Consider the following 12,802-nt stretch of genomic DNA (forward strand, 5'->3'; position numbering starts at 1 on the left):
GCATGGTTTCAAGAAAGCAGGCGAACCGGAGCACCCGGGGAAAACCTCAACGACCTAAGTAGACAAAACTAAAGAACTAAAAATAAAATCACACCCTCACCTGTAAAGTTGCATTACTGACAGCTAAGGTGGTCCAGAGAGCTTAAGTCTTGCCCCATCTAGGTCACCTGGATGGGAGGCAGGACTTGAACTCTACTGAATTCATGTTAAAGGAAAAAAAAGCACACACTTACATTTTTTTTCCTTCAACATGAATTTATAACATCTACCTTTAAACATCGATCCCCCTCTCTGTCTGAAAGCTGAAATGTTTCCAAGTTCTGATAAAGTTGCAGTGATTGGAGGAAAATGCAATGCCAAATGTGTGGGGATTGCCTAAATTCATCTGGGGTTCACACACTCAGAAAAGGCAGATTCCAAAGCATCACGACTATCGGAACGAGCAAACATTAGGCTTAATTACTGCCCGTCTACTAATAGTAGTAAACCCTTCTCCTGGCAACAGGGCGTTGCCATGTTTTTGATCTTTGCCTACGTCTTGGTCGCTGTCTTTTCTGTGAATATTTATATCGATGTTTGTTTTGCTTTGGCTGACGCCTCTGGGTCTTCCGATGCTTCCTCTGTGCCCTTCGAAACCGTGCTGCTTGGATCTTTGCAGGTTTGCGTTTCTTTCCTGCAGGCTTATGTGGTTTTCTGCTCGTTTTGGGGGTCTTACGCCTTGGCTTATGTGTTTTTTTGCTAGTTTTAGGGGTCTTTCGTCTTGGCTTTTGCGATTTGGCTATGGTTTTACTTGTCTTATCTGCTGGTTTTCGTGATTTGGCCACGGGTTTACAAGCCTTAACTATTTGTTTTTGTGATTTAATGGCCGGTTTATTAGTCTTGGCTGTTAATTTCTGGGATTTAGTTGCTTGTTTACCTCTCTTGGCCGGCTTACAAGTTTTGTCTGTCTGTTTTTGTGATTTAGCTACCTGGCTAATTCTACCTTTTGGTTTATGAACCCTGGCTGGTCTCTGTGGCTTTTCTGCTACTTTAGAAGATTTGCTGGCTGTTTTGTTCAGCTGCAGGTCTCCTTTTGATTTTGGGGAAGGCACTTTGTCTAACCTAACTCGCTTTGTATTGGTCAGTTTTTTTGGGTTGAGTTTGTATGTGGCACTCCTGGTTGTCAGTGTAAGTGTATCACTGTTAATCAACCTTTGAGTTGCCATGGCCACCCGCTTGTTGTTCTTTGGAACATCATAGCCTCGAGCAGCCAGCATCTGCTTGAGCTCTGCCATGGAAATACCTCTTTGGTGTTTCCACTGGGAAACCACATCGAGGATGAGCTGGGAGATGTTACCTGTGGGAGTCTTTTTATTTGTCTGGGGTGTCTTCTCAGCCATCGTATTAATTTGATGCTTGAAAAAGCGTATGGGAGTTTTTGGCAGAGAGACATTACCCTTTATTTTGGACTCTTCCTGTTTTTTGAAGACCCGTTTCAGCAACTGGCCCATACGCCTGGCTGCTGCTTTTCCAAGGCCTTTTCCAGTCTGAGTTTTTTCATCTGGTTTTAATATTTGTTTGATTGGTTTCATGTCTGTATTTTTTTCAATCTCCATGCTGCCATTATCATTTTCAATCGCGCCCTTGAGAGAGCGTTTTTTCGGTGTTGCTTTCCTTCTCATTTTAGCTTTTACAAGTTTTGATTTGTTATATCTGGTGGTTTTTCTAAATTCCTTTATGTAGCACCTACACTACAATCTATAAGCTTGACCTGCTGAAATGTACTGCTCTTTTGTCTCTAACCTACAGCCGCCTATTTTAATGTGACTCCCTGAAAGGTACTTAACTGTGGATGCTAGCAAACCACCAGTGTTGTGAGTCTGACTCCTTTGATTGCTGATCTGAAATCAAGAGTGCTTGTTTCGAATGTCATTAAAGGCACATTTTAGAATCTTACGTCATAAAACGCATTCTTGAACGTGACGTCAGAGCAATAGATTCTGGGGGAAAAAACTCTGCCCGCAGCGTAGCAACCGTTGCTAGGCGCCGGCGGCACGCTCTTACAGCAAGAGTCTAGTGCACTAGAATAGTAAAGGGCTCTGCAAGAGACATTAGAAACAGCCTATCACAGGGACCGTCATTTTAAACTAGCGTTGCCGTCCCATATCGTCCCATATTTAAGAACAAGTACACGTTTCCCGTTTCGAATGCATACTGTTCCGCATTTTGGAAAATAAATGATTTGTTTTCTATCAGAATGAAACCGTGCAGCTTTTTTTTTCTCCCCCCCCTTTTCCCCCCCTCATTTTTCCTTTTTATTATTATTTTTATTTACTTATTCATTTTCTCTCATAAGAGCGTTGTTTTTCACACTTGTAAAGTAATCGTACGTTGTATTGTTTTTCTTACATGAAAAGTATCTGTAATATGTGCAGTTGTTTTATTTTGTAAAGTACACGTACTCTGTCAGGAAAAGAAAAGACTTTCAGTTGTAAGGATCTCTAGCAAGTGGAATTTTATATAATATACATCTCCTTGGTGTTTGTTAAATTTATGTGTGTATGTATGTATGTTTGTATGTGTAAAATTTAAAAAAAGTCTTCTGCTCTGCATTACTGCTGCTACTACAGTTCTCTCTCTCTGGTAAATGACAATACTATTGTTTGCACTAATTTGCTGCTGTTTTCTGCACTATTGAAGAACATGTTAAAAGAAAGTTCTTGAATAAAAACATGCCAAAGATTGAACAGTTGTGTAATAATAATGCAGACATGTTATATTTGTTATATGTGCATATGCCCCCCCTTGTCTCTGCCCTCTGTTCCTTATTTGCATTTCAGGGAGTTAATCCATCAAACCCCAAAAGCAAAAGGGGACCAAAAATGAGAAGCCCGTAAATGTCTGAAATCAAAGAATCGTTGTTTTCAAATAAACCATCATGAAAAAGTTAGTTTTGTGTCTAGTTATGGTTTACTTCGCTGCATGTAGGGAAACACGAGACTTAATTATGAAGCAAGACGAACCTGCTTATCTACATAAACGAGGGGAAAACCCAGCAAATCACACTTTTTCTCTGATATAAGTGATTGAAGAATCCTTCACTGAAGTGATAGTATTAATACAACAGTCGAATACTTATAAACCCCCTATTGTCTATATTCTATTCGTGTTATGTGGGGAAAAAAATCACTAAACATGCAGGAAAAACTCAGCAGAGGGTGGCAGTAGTGCACTTTGAGCCTACATGACAGCCTCCACAGAAAACCAAACAGTAGATCAAGAGCTGATGAGTGTGTTATTTTCCCCCCAAGTTTAGCAGTGCAGGTAGCCCTACCTACTTTGTGTGTATAGTCCTCCGATAAACTCCATAGTCAGATATCTGCCAGTCAATATTTTTGTTTACATTTCGCGGTATGACACAATTTACAGAGTCACGGTCCATAAATCTGAGATAAAATCTCGGCGAACACATGGATTTGTGTACAGTGTTAGGACAAGGGCTGCCTGCAACGTGTTCCTCAGGGCAAATTTAGCACAGGTCCGGTGAGCGACACAAATTTAATTAACTAGGTAACGTTACTGTTGTGTGCCTGCTGGTATCAACTGGAAGAAAATAGTGCATGGTGAGTCTCCTCGCGTCGATAAAGTAACGTTACACGAACCTAATAAATATATTTCGATTGTCAACACACTGTAAAGTCGAGTCTTCTGTGAACTGGGGAGCAAAGTGACAACCTAGCATTTAAGGGTTGAGCTAGCTTAAAGTGAGTCGCCAGCTAACCTGTAACTTCACCGGCAAACCACGAACATTTTAGCTCTTATATCATAAACATTAATTACACAACATTACATGAATTATGAAATTATCGCGCACACGGATGTGATTAGAAACTGTGCTTGAATAGTCTGCCAGACAAGCTAATGTTTGCTAACAGTAAGTGTCAAATCAAGCACTGAGGAGGTGGGGTGTGTTTATTGCCACTAGGTGGGGATAGAAGATAACAAAAAAGCTGGCGACAGGCGTTTACTTCTCTTCCAACCCCTGAAAAAGTGCTGTTGCCCGGATAGTGGTGCATGCTAAAGCCGGCCTCTAAAGCCTACACATTGAGACAGAAAAACAACCAGACTTCAGGCCTAAAAAAACATCCTTAGCCTGAAATCAAGTCTCATGGCCAGCTGGCAGCTTGCCCTTTCTCAGGCTGCTGTTCCCACAGGTCTCCCTCTCTTTCGCTCTGCATCTCTGCAGCAAAACTAGTTCATTGTCATCAGTTGCTGCACAGTTTCCCTTGATGTCTGTGTTTTTAACTGCTTTATGTGTGCCATTTTCTCACTTTTGGTTTGGTGTGAGTTTTGCTTCAGTTTTTTTTTTCAAGACACTGCAGATGCAGTAGAGAAGAGACAAGTTTTACATTTGGTATTGTATCCTGGCCTACTGGCTAAATGCAGTTGCCTTACCGCATGGTATATATAAGATAAGATAAGATAATCTTTTATTGATCCTCTGAGTTGAAATTCAAGTTTAGATTCAAGCATTATAATTATAAGGGTAAGTACAAGCTCAAATAGAATAACATATAATAAATAAAAGATCAATATACTGTACAAAAATACAAATTTAATAAAAAGTAGAGGTACATACCATTTTTTAAAAAGTGGAGGTGTAAAGTGTCATTTTAGGACATGATGTACAAGGGGACAGTGTGAATGGTGGCTATAGCAAATAAAATCATATCTCTTTCATGTCTGCGTAATTGTGGTGGTCTTATTTATAGCACTGTGCTGTTTGTGTGCCTTCCTCAACAGACTGACAGCAGCACTGAAATGATCCATACTACTCCAGGGGCAGTGGGTATGTATCACAGTTTTACAACACACAGTTCGTTTTTTTTTATTTAGTGTAAAAGCTACACACGAGGGCAAAATGTAGAGTGATGATGGATATACAGACTACAAAGTTAATTTACACATCAGGGTTACCGAAGATTCTTAAACGTGTTTAAAGGCATTGAATTCATAAATCTAAAAGCAAGGCCCTAATTGGTGTTAAAAGGTTTTAAATCAATACTTCAAAACTAGCAGTATTGAAAAGATGTGGGATTTTATTAATTGTTTTTCTCCCTGACTTTGCATGGCAGAATCTTATAATAATGGATTCTTAGCTCCTGAGGGCAAGCTAAGATCAGGAAACATCACCGCTCATCTAAACTCTACTCAGAGATGCAGCATGAACCAGCATCACATAAAGTGGACATAAAGAAGTGATTTTTATCCAAGCAACCACAGAATATGTGATGTCATGTTAGATCAAAAATAGTGCTGGGCATAGATTAATTTTTTTAATCTAGATTGATCTCACTGCAATCCTGTAGTTAATCTAGATTAATCTAGATTAATTATAGATTTGAATTTTGCCAAAGACATTCAAAATAATATCTATCTATCTAAATGATGAAAATGCATCACAAACTGCTTGAGAAAGCTGTTCTACTATAATATTTGGTAAAGAAAAATAATGTTCCATAAGATTTACTTTGGTGTTTAACTTTTTTTTATTTTGTTAAACACAGACATTTAGGAACACAGGTTCTGTCTCCATGTGGAAAAAGCTTTTTCCTGCTAACTGGAATGAACAGCAGAGGGCGCAGCCTCTGATAACATGACCCTAATTGAACTGTGGGCCTACATTAGAGGTCATGAAGAAGACCATTAACAGTCAGTAGCTTTGTGACACGGCTTGAGCCAATCACTCCAGTCTCTGCTTCTCCTTTTTCCACCAGTCACTCAGGCAGACCAGCTTCCGCCTTGTTCACGCCCCCTCCGCGTAATTCAACCAGGTATACATCTGCGCTTAAACAACAAAGTGAAATTGGTGCCTTGCTCACTGTAGTTTATCGTGCGATAATTTCCTTATCGCGCGATAAGAATCCCGCGTTAACGGCCCAGCACTAATCAAAAATAAAACAAGTTTTGGCGTTTTATGTGTTTTGTTATTGTTATTTATTATTTGTGTTTATAAGATACCCAGTAGCTTCTACTGATGTAGTTGCTTACTGGCCCACATAAATATATAGCACAGTGACCAACCATTTATTCGTTACTGTTGCCATTGCTATTTTAACCATATTTTTTAAACTGCTGATTAGTATTATTATTATTCTCATTTTATTTAAATTTTTTTATTAATTGTTCAACGCAAAATATATTAGCTTTTGGTACATCGTTTGAAGAACGCGGGGCAGCAGGAGAACCTAACGAAATCCCCATAACCCAACCATCCAACCTACCATAAAATTAAACACTAACCTGTGAGATTGCAGTGCTGACCACAAAGGTGGTCCTGGAGAGCTTAAGTCCTGTCCCATCTAGGTCACCTGGCTGGGAAGCAGGACTTGAACTCTCCATTGCATTCATGATGAAGGAAAACAGACACCTCAGACATTTCTTTCCTTCAACATGAATATTACACTGACAACCCCAATAACACAAACATGTATATTTTTTGTTTAACATGAAACCAATTAGATTTTGCTGCATGGTTTCAAGAAAGCAGGCAAACCGGAGCACCCGGGGAAAACCTCAACGACGTAAGTCGACAACACAAACTCACAACGGCTCAAGACTGTAAAATCAAACCCTCACCTGTAAAGTTGCATTACCGACCATTAAGGTGGTCCTGGAGAGCCCAAGTCCTGTCCCATCTAGGTCACCTGGATGGGATGCAGGACTTGAACTCTCCATTGCATTCATGATGAAGGAAAACAAACACCCCAGATGTTTCTTTCCTTCATCATGAATATCATGCAGACAACCCCAACAACCCAAATATTATTGGTTTTTTTTTTGTTTAGCATGAAACCAATTAGCTTTTGCTGCATGGTTTCAAGAAAGCAGGCGAACCGGAGCACCCGGGGAAAACCTCAACGACCTAAGTAGACAAAACTAAAGAACTAAAAATAAAATCACACCCTCACCTGTAAAGTTGCATTACTGACAGCTAAGGTGGTCCAGAGCTTAAGTCTTGCCCCATCTAGGTCACCTGGATGGGAGGCAGGACTTGAACTCTACTGAATTCATGTTAAAGGAAAAAAAAGCACACACTTACATTTTTTTTCCTTCAACATGAATTTATAACATCTACCTTTAAACATCGATCCCCCTCTCTGTCTGAAAGCTGAAATGTTTCCAAGTTCTGATAAAGTTGCAGTGATTGGAGGAAAATGCAATGCCAAATGTGTGGGGATTGCCTAAATTCATCTGGGGTTCACACACTCAGAAAAGGCAGATTCCAAAGCATCACGACTATCGGAACGAGCAAACATTAGGCTTAATTACTGCCCGTCTACTAATAGTAGTAAACCCTTCTCCTGGCAACAGGGCGTTGCCATGTTTTTGATCTTTGCCTACGTCTTGGTCGCTGTCTTTTCTGTGAATATTTATATCGATGTTTGTTTTGCTTTGGCTGACGCCTCTGGGTCTTCCGATGCTTCCTCTGTGCCCTTCGAAACCGTGCTGCTTGGATCTTTGCAGATTTGCGTTTCTTTCCTGCAGGCTTATGTGGTTTTCTGCTCGTTTTGGGGGTCTTACGCCTTGGCTTATGTGTTTTTTTGCTAGTTTTAGGGGTCTTTCGTCTTGGCTTTTGCGATTTGGCTATGGTTTTACTTGTCTTATCTGCTGGTTTTCGTGATTTGGCCACGGGTTTACAAGCCTTAACTATTTGTTTTTGTGATTTAATGGCCGGTTTATTAGTCTTGGCTGTTAATTTCTGGGATTTAGTTGCTTGTTTACCTCTCTTGGCCGGCTTACAAGTTTTGCCTGTCTGTTTTTGTGATTTAGCTACCTGGCTAATTCTACCTTTTGGTTTATGAACCCTGGCTGGTCTCTGTGGCTTTTCTGCTACTTTAGAAGATTTGCTGGCTGTTTTACTCAGCTGCAAGTCTCCTTTTGATTTTGGGGAAGGAACTTTGTCAAACCTAACTCGCTTTGTATTGGTCAGTTTTTTTGGGTTGAGTTTGTATGTGGCACTCCTGGTTGTCAGTGTAAGTGTATCACTGTTTATCAACCTTTGAGTTGCCATGGCCACCCGCTTGTTGTTCTTTGGAACATCATAGCCTCGAGCAGCCAGCATCTGCTTGAGCTCTGCCATGGAAATACCTCTTTGGTGTTTCCACTGGGAAACCACATCGAGGATGAGCCGGGAGATGTTACCTGTGGGAGTCTTTTTATTTGTCTGGGGTGTCTTCTCAGCCATTGTATTAATTTGATGCTTGAAAAAGCGTATGGGAGTTTTTGGCAGAGAGACATTACCCTTTATTTTGGACTCTTCCTGTTTTTTGAAGACCCGTTTCAGCAACTGGCCCATACGCCTGGCTGCTGCTTTTCCAAGGCCTTTTCCAGTCTGAGTTTTTTCATCTGGTTTTAATATTTGTTTGATTGGTTTCATGTCTGTATTTTTTTCAACCTCCATGCTGCCGTTATCATTTTCAATCGCGCCCTTGAGAGAGCGTTTTTTCGGTGTTGCTTTCCTTCTCATTTTAGCTTTTACAAGTTTTGATTTTGATTTTAATGTGACTCCCTGAAACGTATCTAACTGTGGATGCTAGCAAACCACCAGTGTTGTGAGTCTGACTCCTATGATTGCTGATCTAAAATCAAGAGTGCTTGTTTCGATGTCGTTAAAGGCACATTTTAGAATCGTACGTCATAAAACGCATGATTCTAAAATGTGCCTTTAATGTCATTAAAGGCACATTTTAGAATCTTACGTCATAAAACGCATTCTTGAACGTGACGTCAGAGCAATAGATTCTGGGGGAAAAAACTCTGCCCGTAGCGTAGTAACCGTTGCTAGGCGCCGGCGGCACGCTCTAGAATAGTAAAGGGCTCTGCAAGAGACATTAGAAACAGCCTATCACAGGGACCGTCATTGTAAACTAGCGTTGCCGTCCCATATCGTCCCATATTTAAGAACAAGTACACGTTTCCCGTTTCGAATGCATACTGTTCCGCATTTTGGAAAATAAATGATTTGTTTTCTATCAGAATGAAACCATACAGCTTTTTTTTTCTCCCCCCCATTTTTCCTCTTTATTATTATTTTTATTTACTTATTCATTTTCTCTCATAAGAGCTTTGTTTTTCACACTTGTAAAGTAATCGTACGTTGTATTGTTTTTCTTACACGAAAAGTATCTGTAATATGTGCAGTTGTTTTATTTTGTAAAGTACACGTACTCTGTAAGGAAAAGAAAAGACTTTCAGTTGTAAGGATCTCTAGCAAGTGGAATTTTATATAATATACATCTCCTTGGTGTTTGTTATATTTATGTGTGTATGTATGTATGTTTGTATGTGTAAAATTAAAAAAAGTAAGTTAAAAAAAAAGAAACCGTGCAGCTCTGTATTACTGCTGCTGCTACAGTTCTCTCTCTCTGGTAAATGACAATACTATTGTTTGCACTAATTTGCTGCTGTTTTCTGTACTATTGAAGAACATGTTAAAAGAAAGTTCTTGAATAAAAACATGCCAAAGATTGAACAGTTGTGTAATAATAATGCAGACACGTTATATTTGTTATATGTGCATATGCCCCCCCTTGTCTCTGCCCTCTGTTCCTTATTTGCATTTCAGGGAGTTAATCCATCAAACCCCAAAAGCAAAAGGGGACCAAAAATGAGAAGCCCGTAAATGTCTGAAATCAAAGAATCGTTGTTCATCATGAAAAAGTTAGTTTTGTGTCTAGTTATGGTTTACTTCGCTGCATGTAGGGAAACACGAGACTTAATTATGAAGCAAGACGAACCTGCTTATCTACATAAACGAGGGGAAAACCCAGCAAATCACACTTTTTCTCTGATATAAGTGATTGAAGAATCCTTCACTGAAGTGATAGTATTAATACAACAGTCGAATACTTATAAACCCCCTATTGTCTATATTCTATTCGTGTTATGTGGGGAAAAAATCACTAAACATGCAGGAAAAACTCAGCAGAGGGTGGCAGTAGTGCACTTTGAGCCTACATGACAGCCTCCACAGAACACCAAACAGTAGATCAAGAGCTGATGAGTGTGTTATTTTCCCCCCAAGTTTAGCAGTGCAGGCAGCCCTACCTACTTTGTGTGTATAGTCCTCCGATAAACTCCATAGTCAGATATTTGCCAGTCAATATTTTTGTTTACATTTCGCGGTATGACACAATTTACAGAGTCACGGTCCATAAATCTGAGATAAAATCTCGGCGAACACATGGATTTGTGTACAGTATTAGGACAAGGGCTGCCTGCAACGTGCTCCTCAGGGCAAATTTAGCACACAACAGACAGGTCCGGTGAGCGACACAAACTTAACTAGCTAGGTAACGTTACTGTTGTGTGCCTGCTGGTATCAACTGGAAGAAAATAGTGCATGGTGAGTCTCTTCGCGTCGATAAAGTAACGTTACACGAACCTAATAAATATATTTCGATTGTCAACACACTGTAAAGTCGAGTCTTCTGTGAACTGGGGAGCAAAGTGACAACCTAGCATTAAGGGTTGAGCTAGCTTAAAGTGAGTCGCCAGCTAACCTGTAACGTCACCGGCAAACCACGAACATTTTAGCTCTTATATCATAAATATTAATTACACAACATTACATGAATTATGAAATTATCGCGCACACGGATGTGATTAGAAACTGAGCTTGAATAGTCTGCCAGACAAGCTAATGTTTGCTAACAGTAAGTGTCAAATCAAGCACTGAGGAGGTGGGGTGTGTTTATTGCCACTAGGTGGGGATAGAAGATAACAAAAAAGCTGGCGACAGGCGTTTACTTCTCTTCCAACCCCTGAAAAAGTGCTGTTGCCCGGATAGTGGTGCATGCTAAAGCCGGCCTCTAAAGCCTGCACATTGAGACAGAAAAACAACCAGACTTCAGGCCTAAAAAAACATCCTTAGCCTGAAATCAAGTCTCATGGCCAGCTGGCAGCTTGCCCTTTCTCAGGCTGCTGTTCCCACAGGTCTCCCTCTCTTTCGCTCTGCATCTCTGCAGCAAAACTAGTTCATTGTCATCAGTTGCTGCACAGTTTCCCTTGATATCTGTGTTTTTAACTGCTTTATGTGTGCCATTTTCTCACTTTTGGTTTGGTGTGAGTTTTGCTTCAGTTTTTTTTTCAAGACACTGCAGATGCAGTAGAGAGGAGACAAGTTTTACATTTGGTATTGTATCCTGGCCTACTGGCTAAATGCAGTTGCCTTACCGCATGGTATATATAAGATAAGATAAGATAAGATAAGATAATCTTTTATTGATCCTCTGAGTTGAAATTCAAGTTTAGATTCAAGCATTATAATTATAAGGGTAAGTACAAGCTCAAATAGAATAACATATAATAAATAAAAGATCAATATACTGTACAAAAATACAAATTTAATAAAAAGTAGAGGTACATACCATTTTTTAAAAAGTGGAGGGGTAAAGTGTCATTTTAGGACATGATGTACAAGGTGACACACTGAATGGTGGCTATAGCAAATAAAATCATATTTTCTTTCATGTTGTATGTATATGTCTGCGTAATTGTGGTGGTCTTATTTATAACACTGTGCTGTTTGTGTGCCTTCCTCAACAGACTGACAGCAGCACTGAAATGATCCATACTACTCCAGGGGCAGTGGGTATGTATCACAGTTTTACAACACACAGTTTGTTTTTTTTATATTTAGTGTAAAAGCTACACACGAGGGTAAAATGTAGAGTGATGATGGATATACAGACTACAAAGTTAATTTACACATCAGGGTTACCGAAGATTCTTAAACGTGTTTAAAGGCATTGAATTCATAAATCTAAAAGCAAGGCCCTAATTGGTGTTAAAAGGTTTTAAATCAATACTTCAAAACTAGTAGTATTGAAAAGATGTGGGATTTTATTAATTGTTTTTCTCCCTGACTTTGCATGGCAGAATCTTATAATAATGGGTAACCAAAAAAAAAAACCAAAAAAACAAAACAATGCTTCTTGCATTAATGCCACCAAAGAATCATGTTTTATGTTACAATAAATATTTGGGCTAATCCGAAGTACGTGATGTTGGTTGCTTTTTTTCCCTTCAGTTCCTCTCAATTTTTTGTTCCACGTGGGATTTATAAAATGACTATATGGCAAACATTGAGTATAAATTTGTTTTTGTTTTCTTAAGCCGTCAGCAGAAAAAAGGGTGTGTCACACACAATCTCTCGCCCATTCAGACCACCCTCTCCTGGTTGTAAGTGAGTGAGCAGGTGAAGCATTTGTATGGGCTCCAAATCTACGACCATTTATTGAAATTTTGAAACCCTGGAGCCCCAAACGTGACTGATAAATATTATTTATATTTCAACAGGAGAACTGGTGTAACTCTTCAGTAACTGCAAACTTTAACTGCTGACAGGAAGCTTTAATTTCATAGCGAAAACATTAACACCTCTGGACCAAAAGGAGTCAGAGCTTCAGAGTAAAAGCACCAGAGGGTTCACTTTTAGGTATTTCATTATAACAGTAGTTTATTTAACTTTATCACAACAGTTCTTTATTTAACTCAATTATAGCAATGCTTCCTATTAACTTCATTGTAACAGTAGTGTATTTAACTTTATCACAACAGTTCTTTATTTAAATGTTTCATAATAGTATTTTATTTAATAGTCTAATATTTAAGTCTTCTAAGGTAGTAAAGAGGAGATTCTTACAAAAATAAAAATAAAAAATAAAAAATCAATATTATTTATAGGCCATATCGCCCAGCCCTGGTAGTTAGTAACAGTGACTCATTTCTGATTTGTAGCTGTGTTTACACATGCTTC

General features: G+C 39.2%; 3 protein-coding genes across 3 annotated transcripts in view; 1 reads left to right on the top strand and 2 right to left on the bottom strand.

The window, feature by feature from the left end:
* Nucleotides 1-473: 473 nt before the first annotated feature.
* Nucleotides 474-2,626, bottom strand: LOC148186205 (uncharacterized). Its single transcript, XM_088071459.1, has one exon. It carries the CDS (start codon nt 1,659-1,661, stop codon nt 474-476), a length of 1,188 nt encoding a protein of 395 aa, XP_087927585.1. The 5' UTR covers nt 1,662-2,626.
* Nucleotides 2,627-7,321: 4,695 nt separating this feature from the next.
* LOC121960091 (uncharacterized) lies at nt 7,322-8,640 on the bottom strand. Its single transcript, XM_088070975.1, has one exon. It carries the CDS (start codon nt 8,507-8,509, stop codon nt 7,322-7,324), a length of 1,188 nt encoding a protein of 395 aa, XP_087927101.1. The 5' UTR covers nt 8,510-8,640.
* Nucleotides 8,641-10,079: 1,439 nt separating this feature from the next.
* The window catches only part of exd3 (exonuclease 3'-5' domain containing 3), a 53,856-nt gene continuing 51,133 nt past the window's right edge, over nt 10,080-12,802 (top strand). Inside the window, exons 1-2 of the mRNA XM_088071008.1 lie at nt 10,080-10,387; nt 11,590-11,635. Of these exons, the coding sequence (XP_087927134.1) occupies nt 10,385-10,387; nt 11,590-11,635 (49 nt within the window). The 5' untranslated portion in view covers nt 10,080-10,384. The remainder of the gene's footprint in view (nt 10,388-11,589; nt 11,636-12,802) is intronic.

This window comes from Plectropomus leopardus, chromosome 20 (assembly GCF_026936395.1).
Source record: "Plectropomus leopardus strain MGB_pleo_1.0 chromosome 20, ASM2693639v1, whole genome shotgun sequence".
In the NCBI taxonomy this organism is placed as follows: Eukaryota; Metazoa; Chordata; class Actinopteri; order Perciformes; family Serranidae; genus Plectropomus; species Plectropomus leopardus.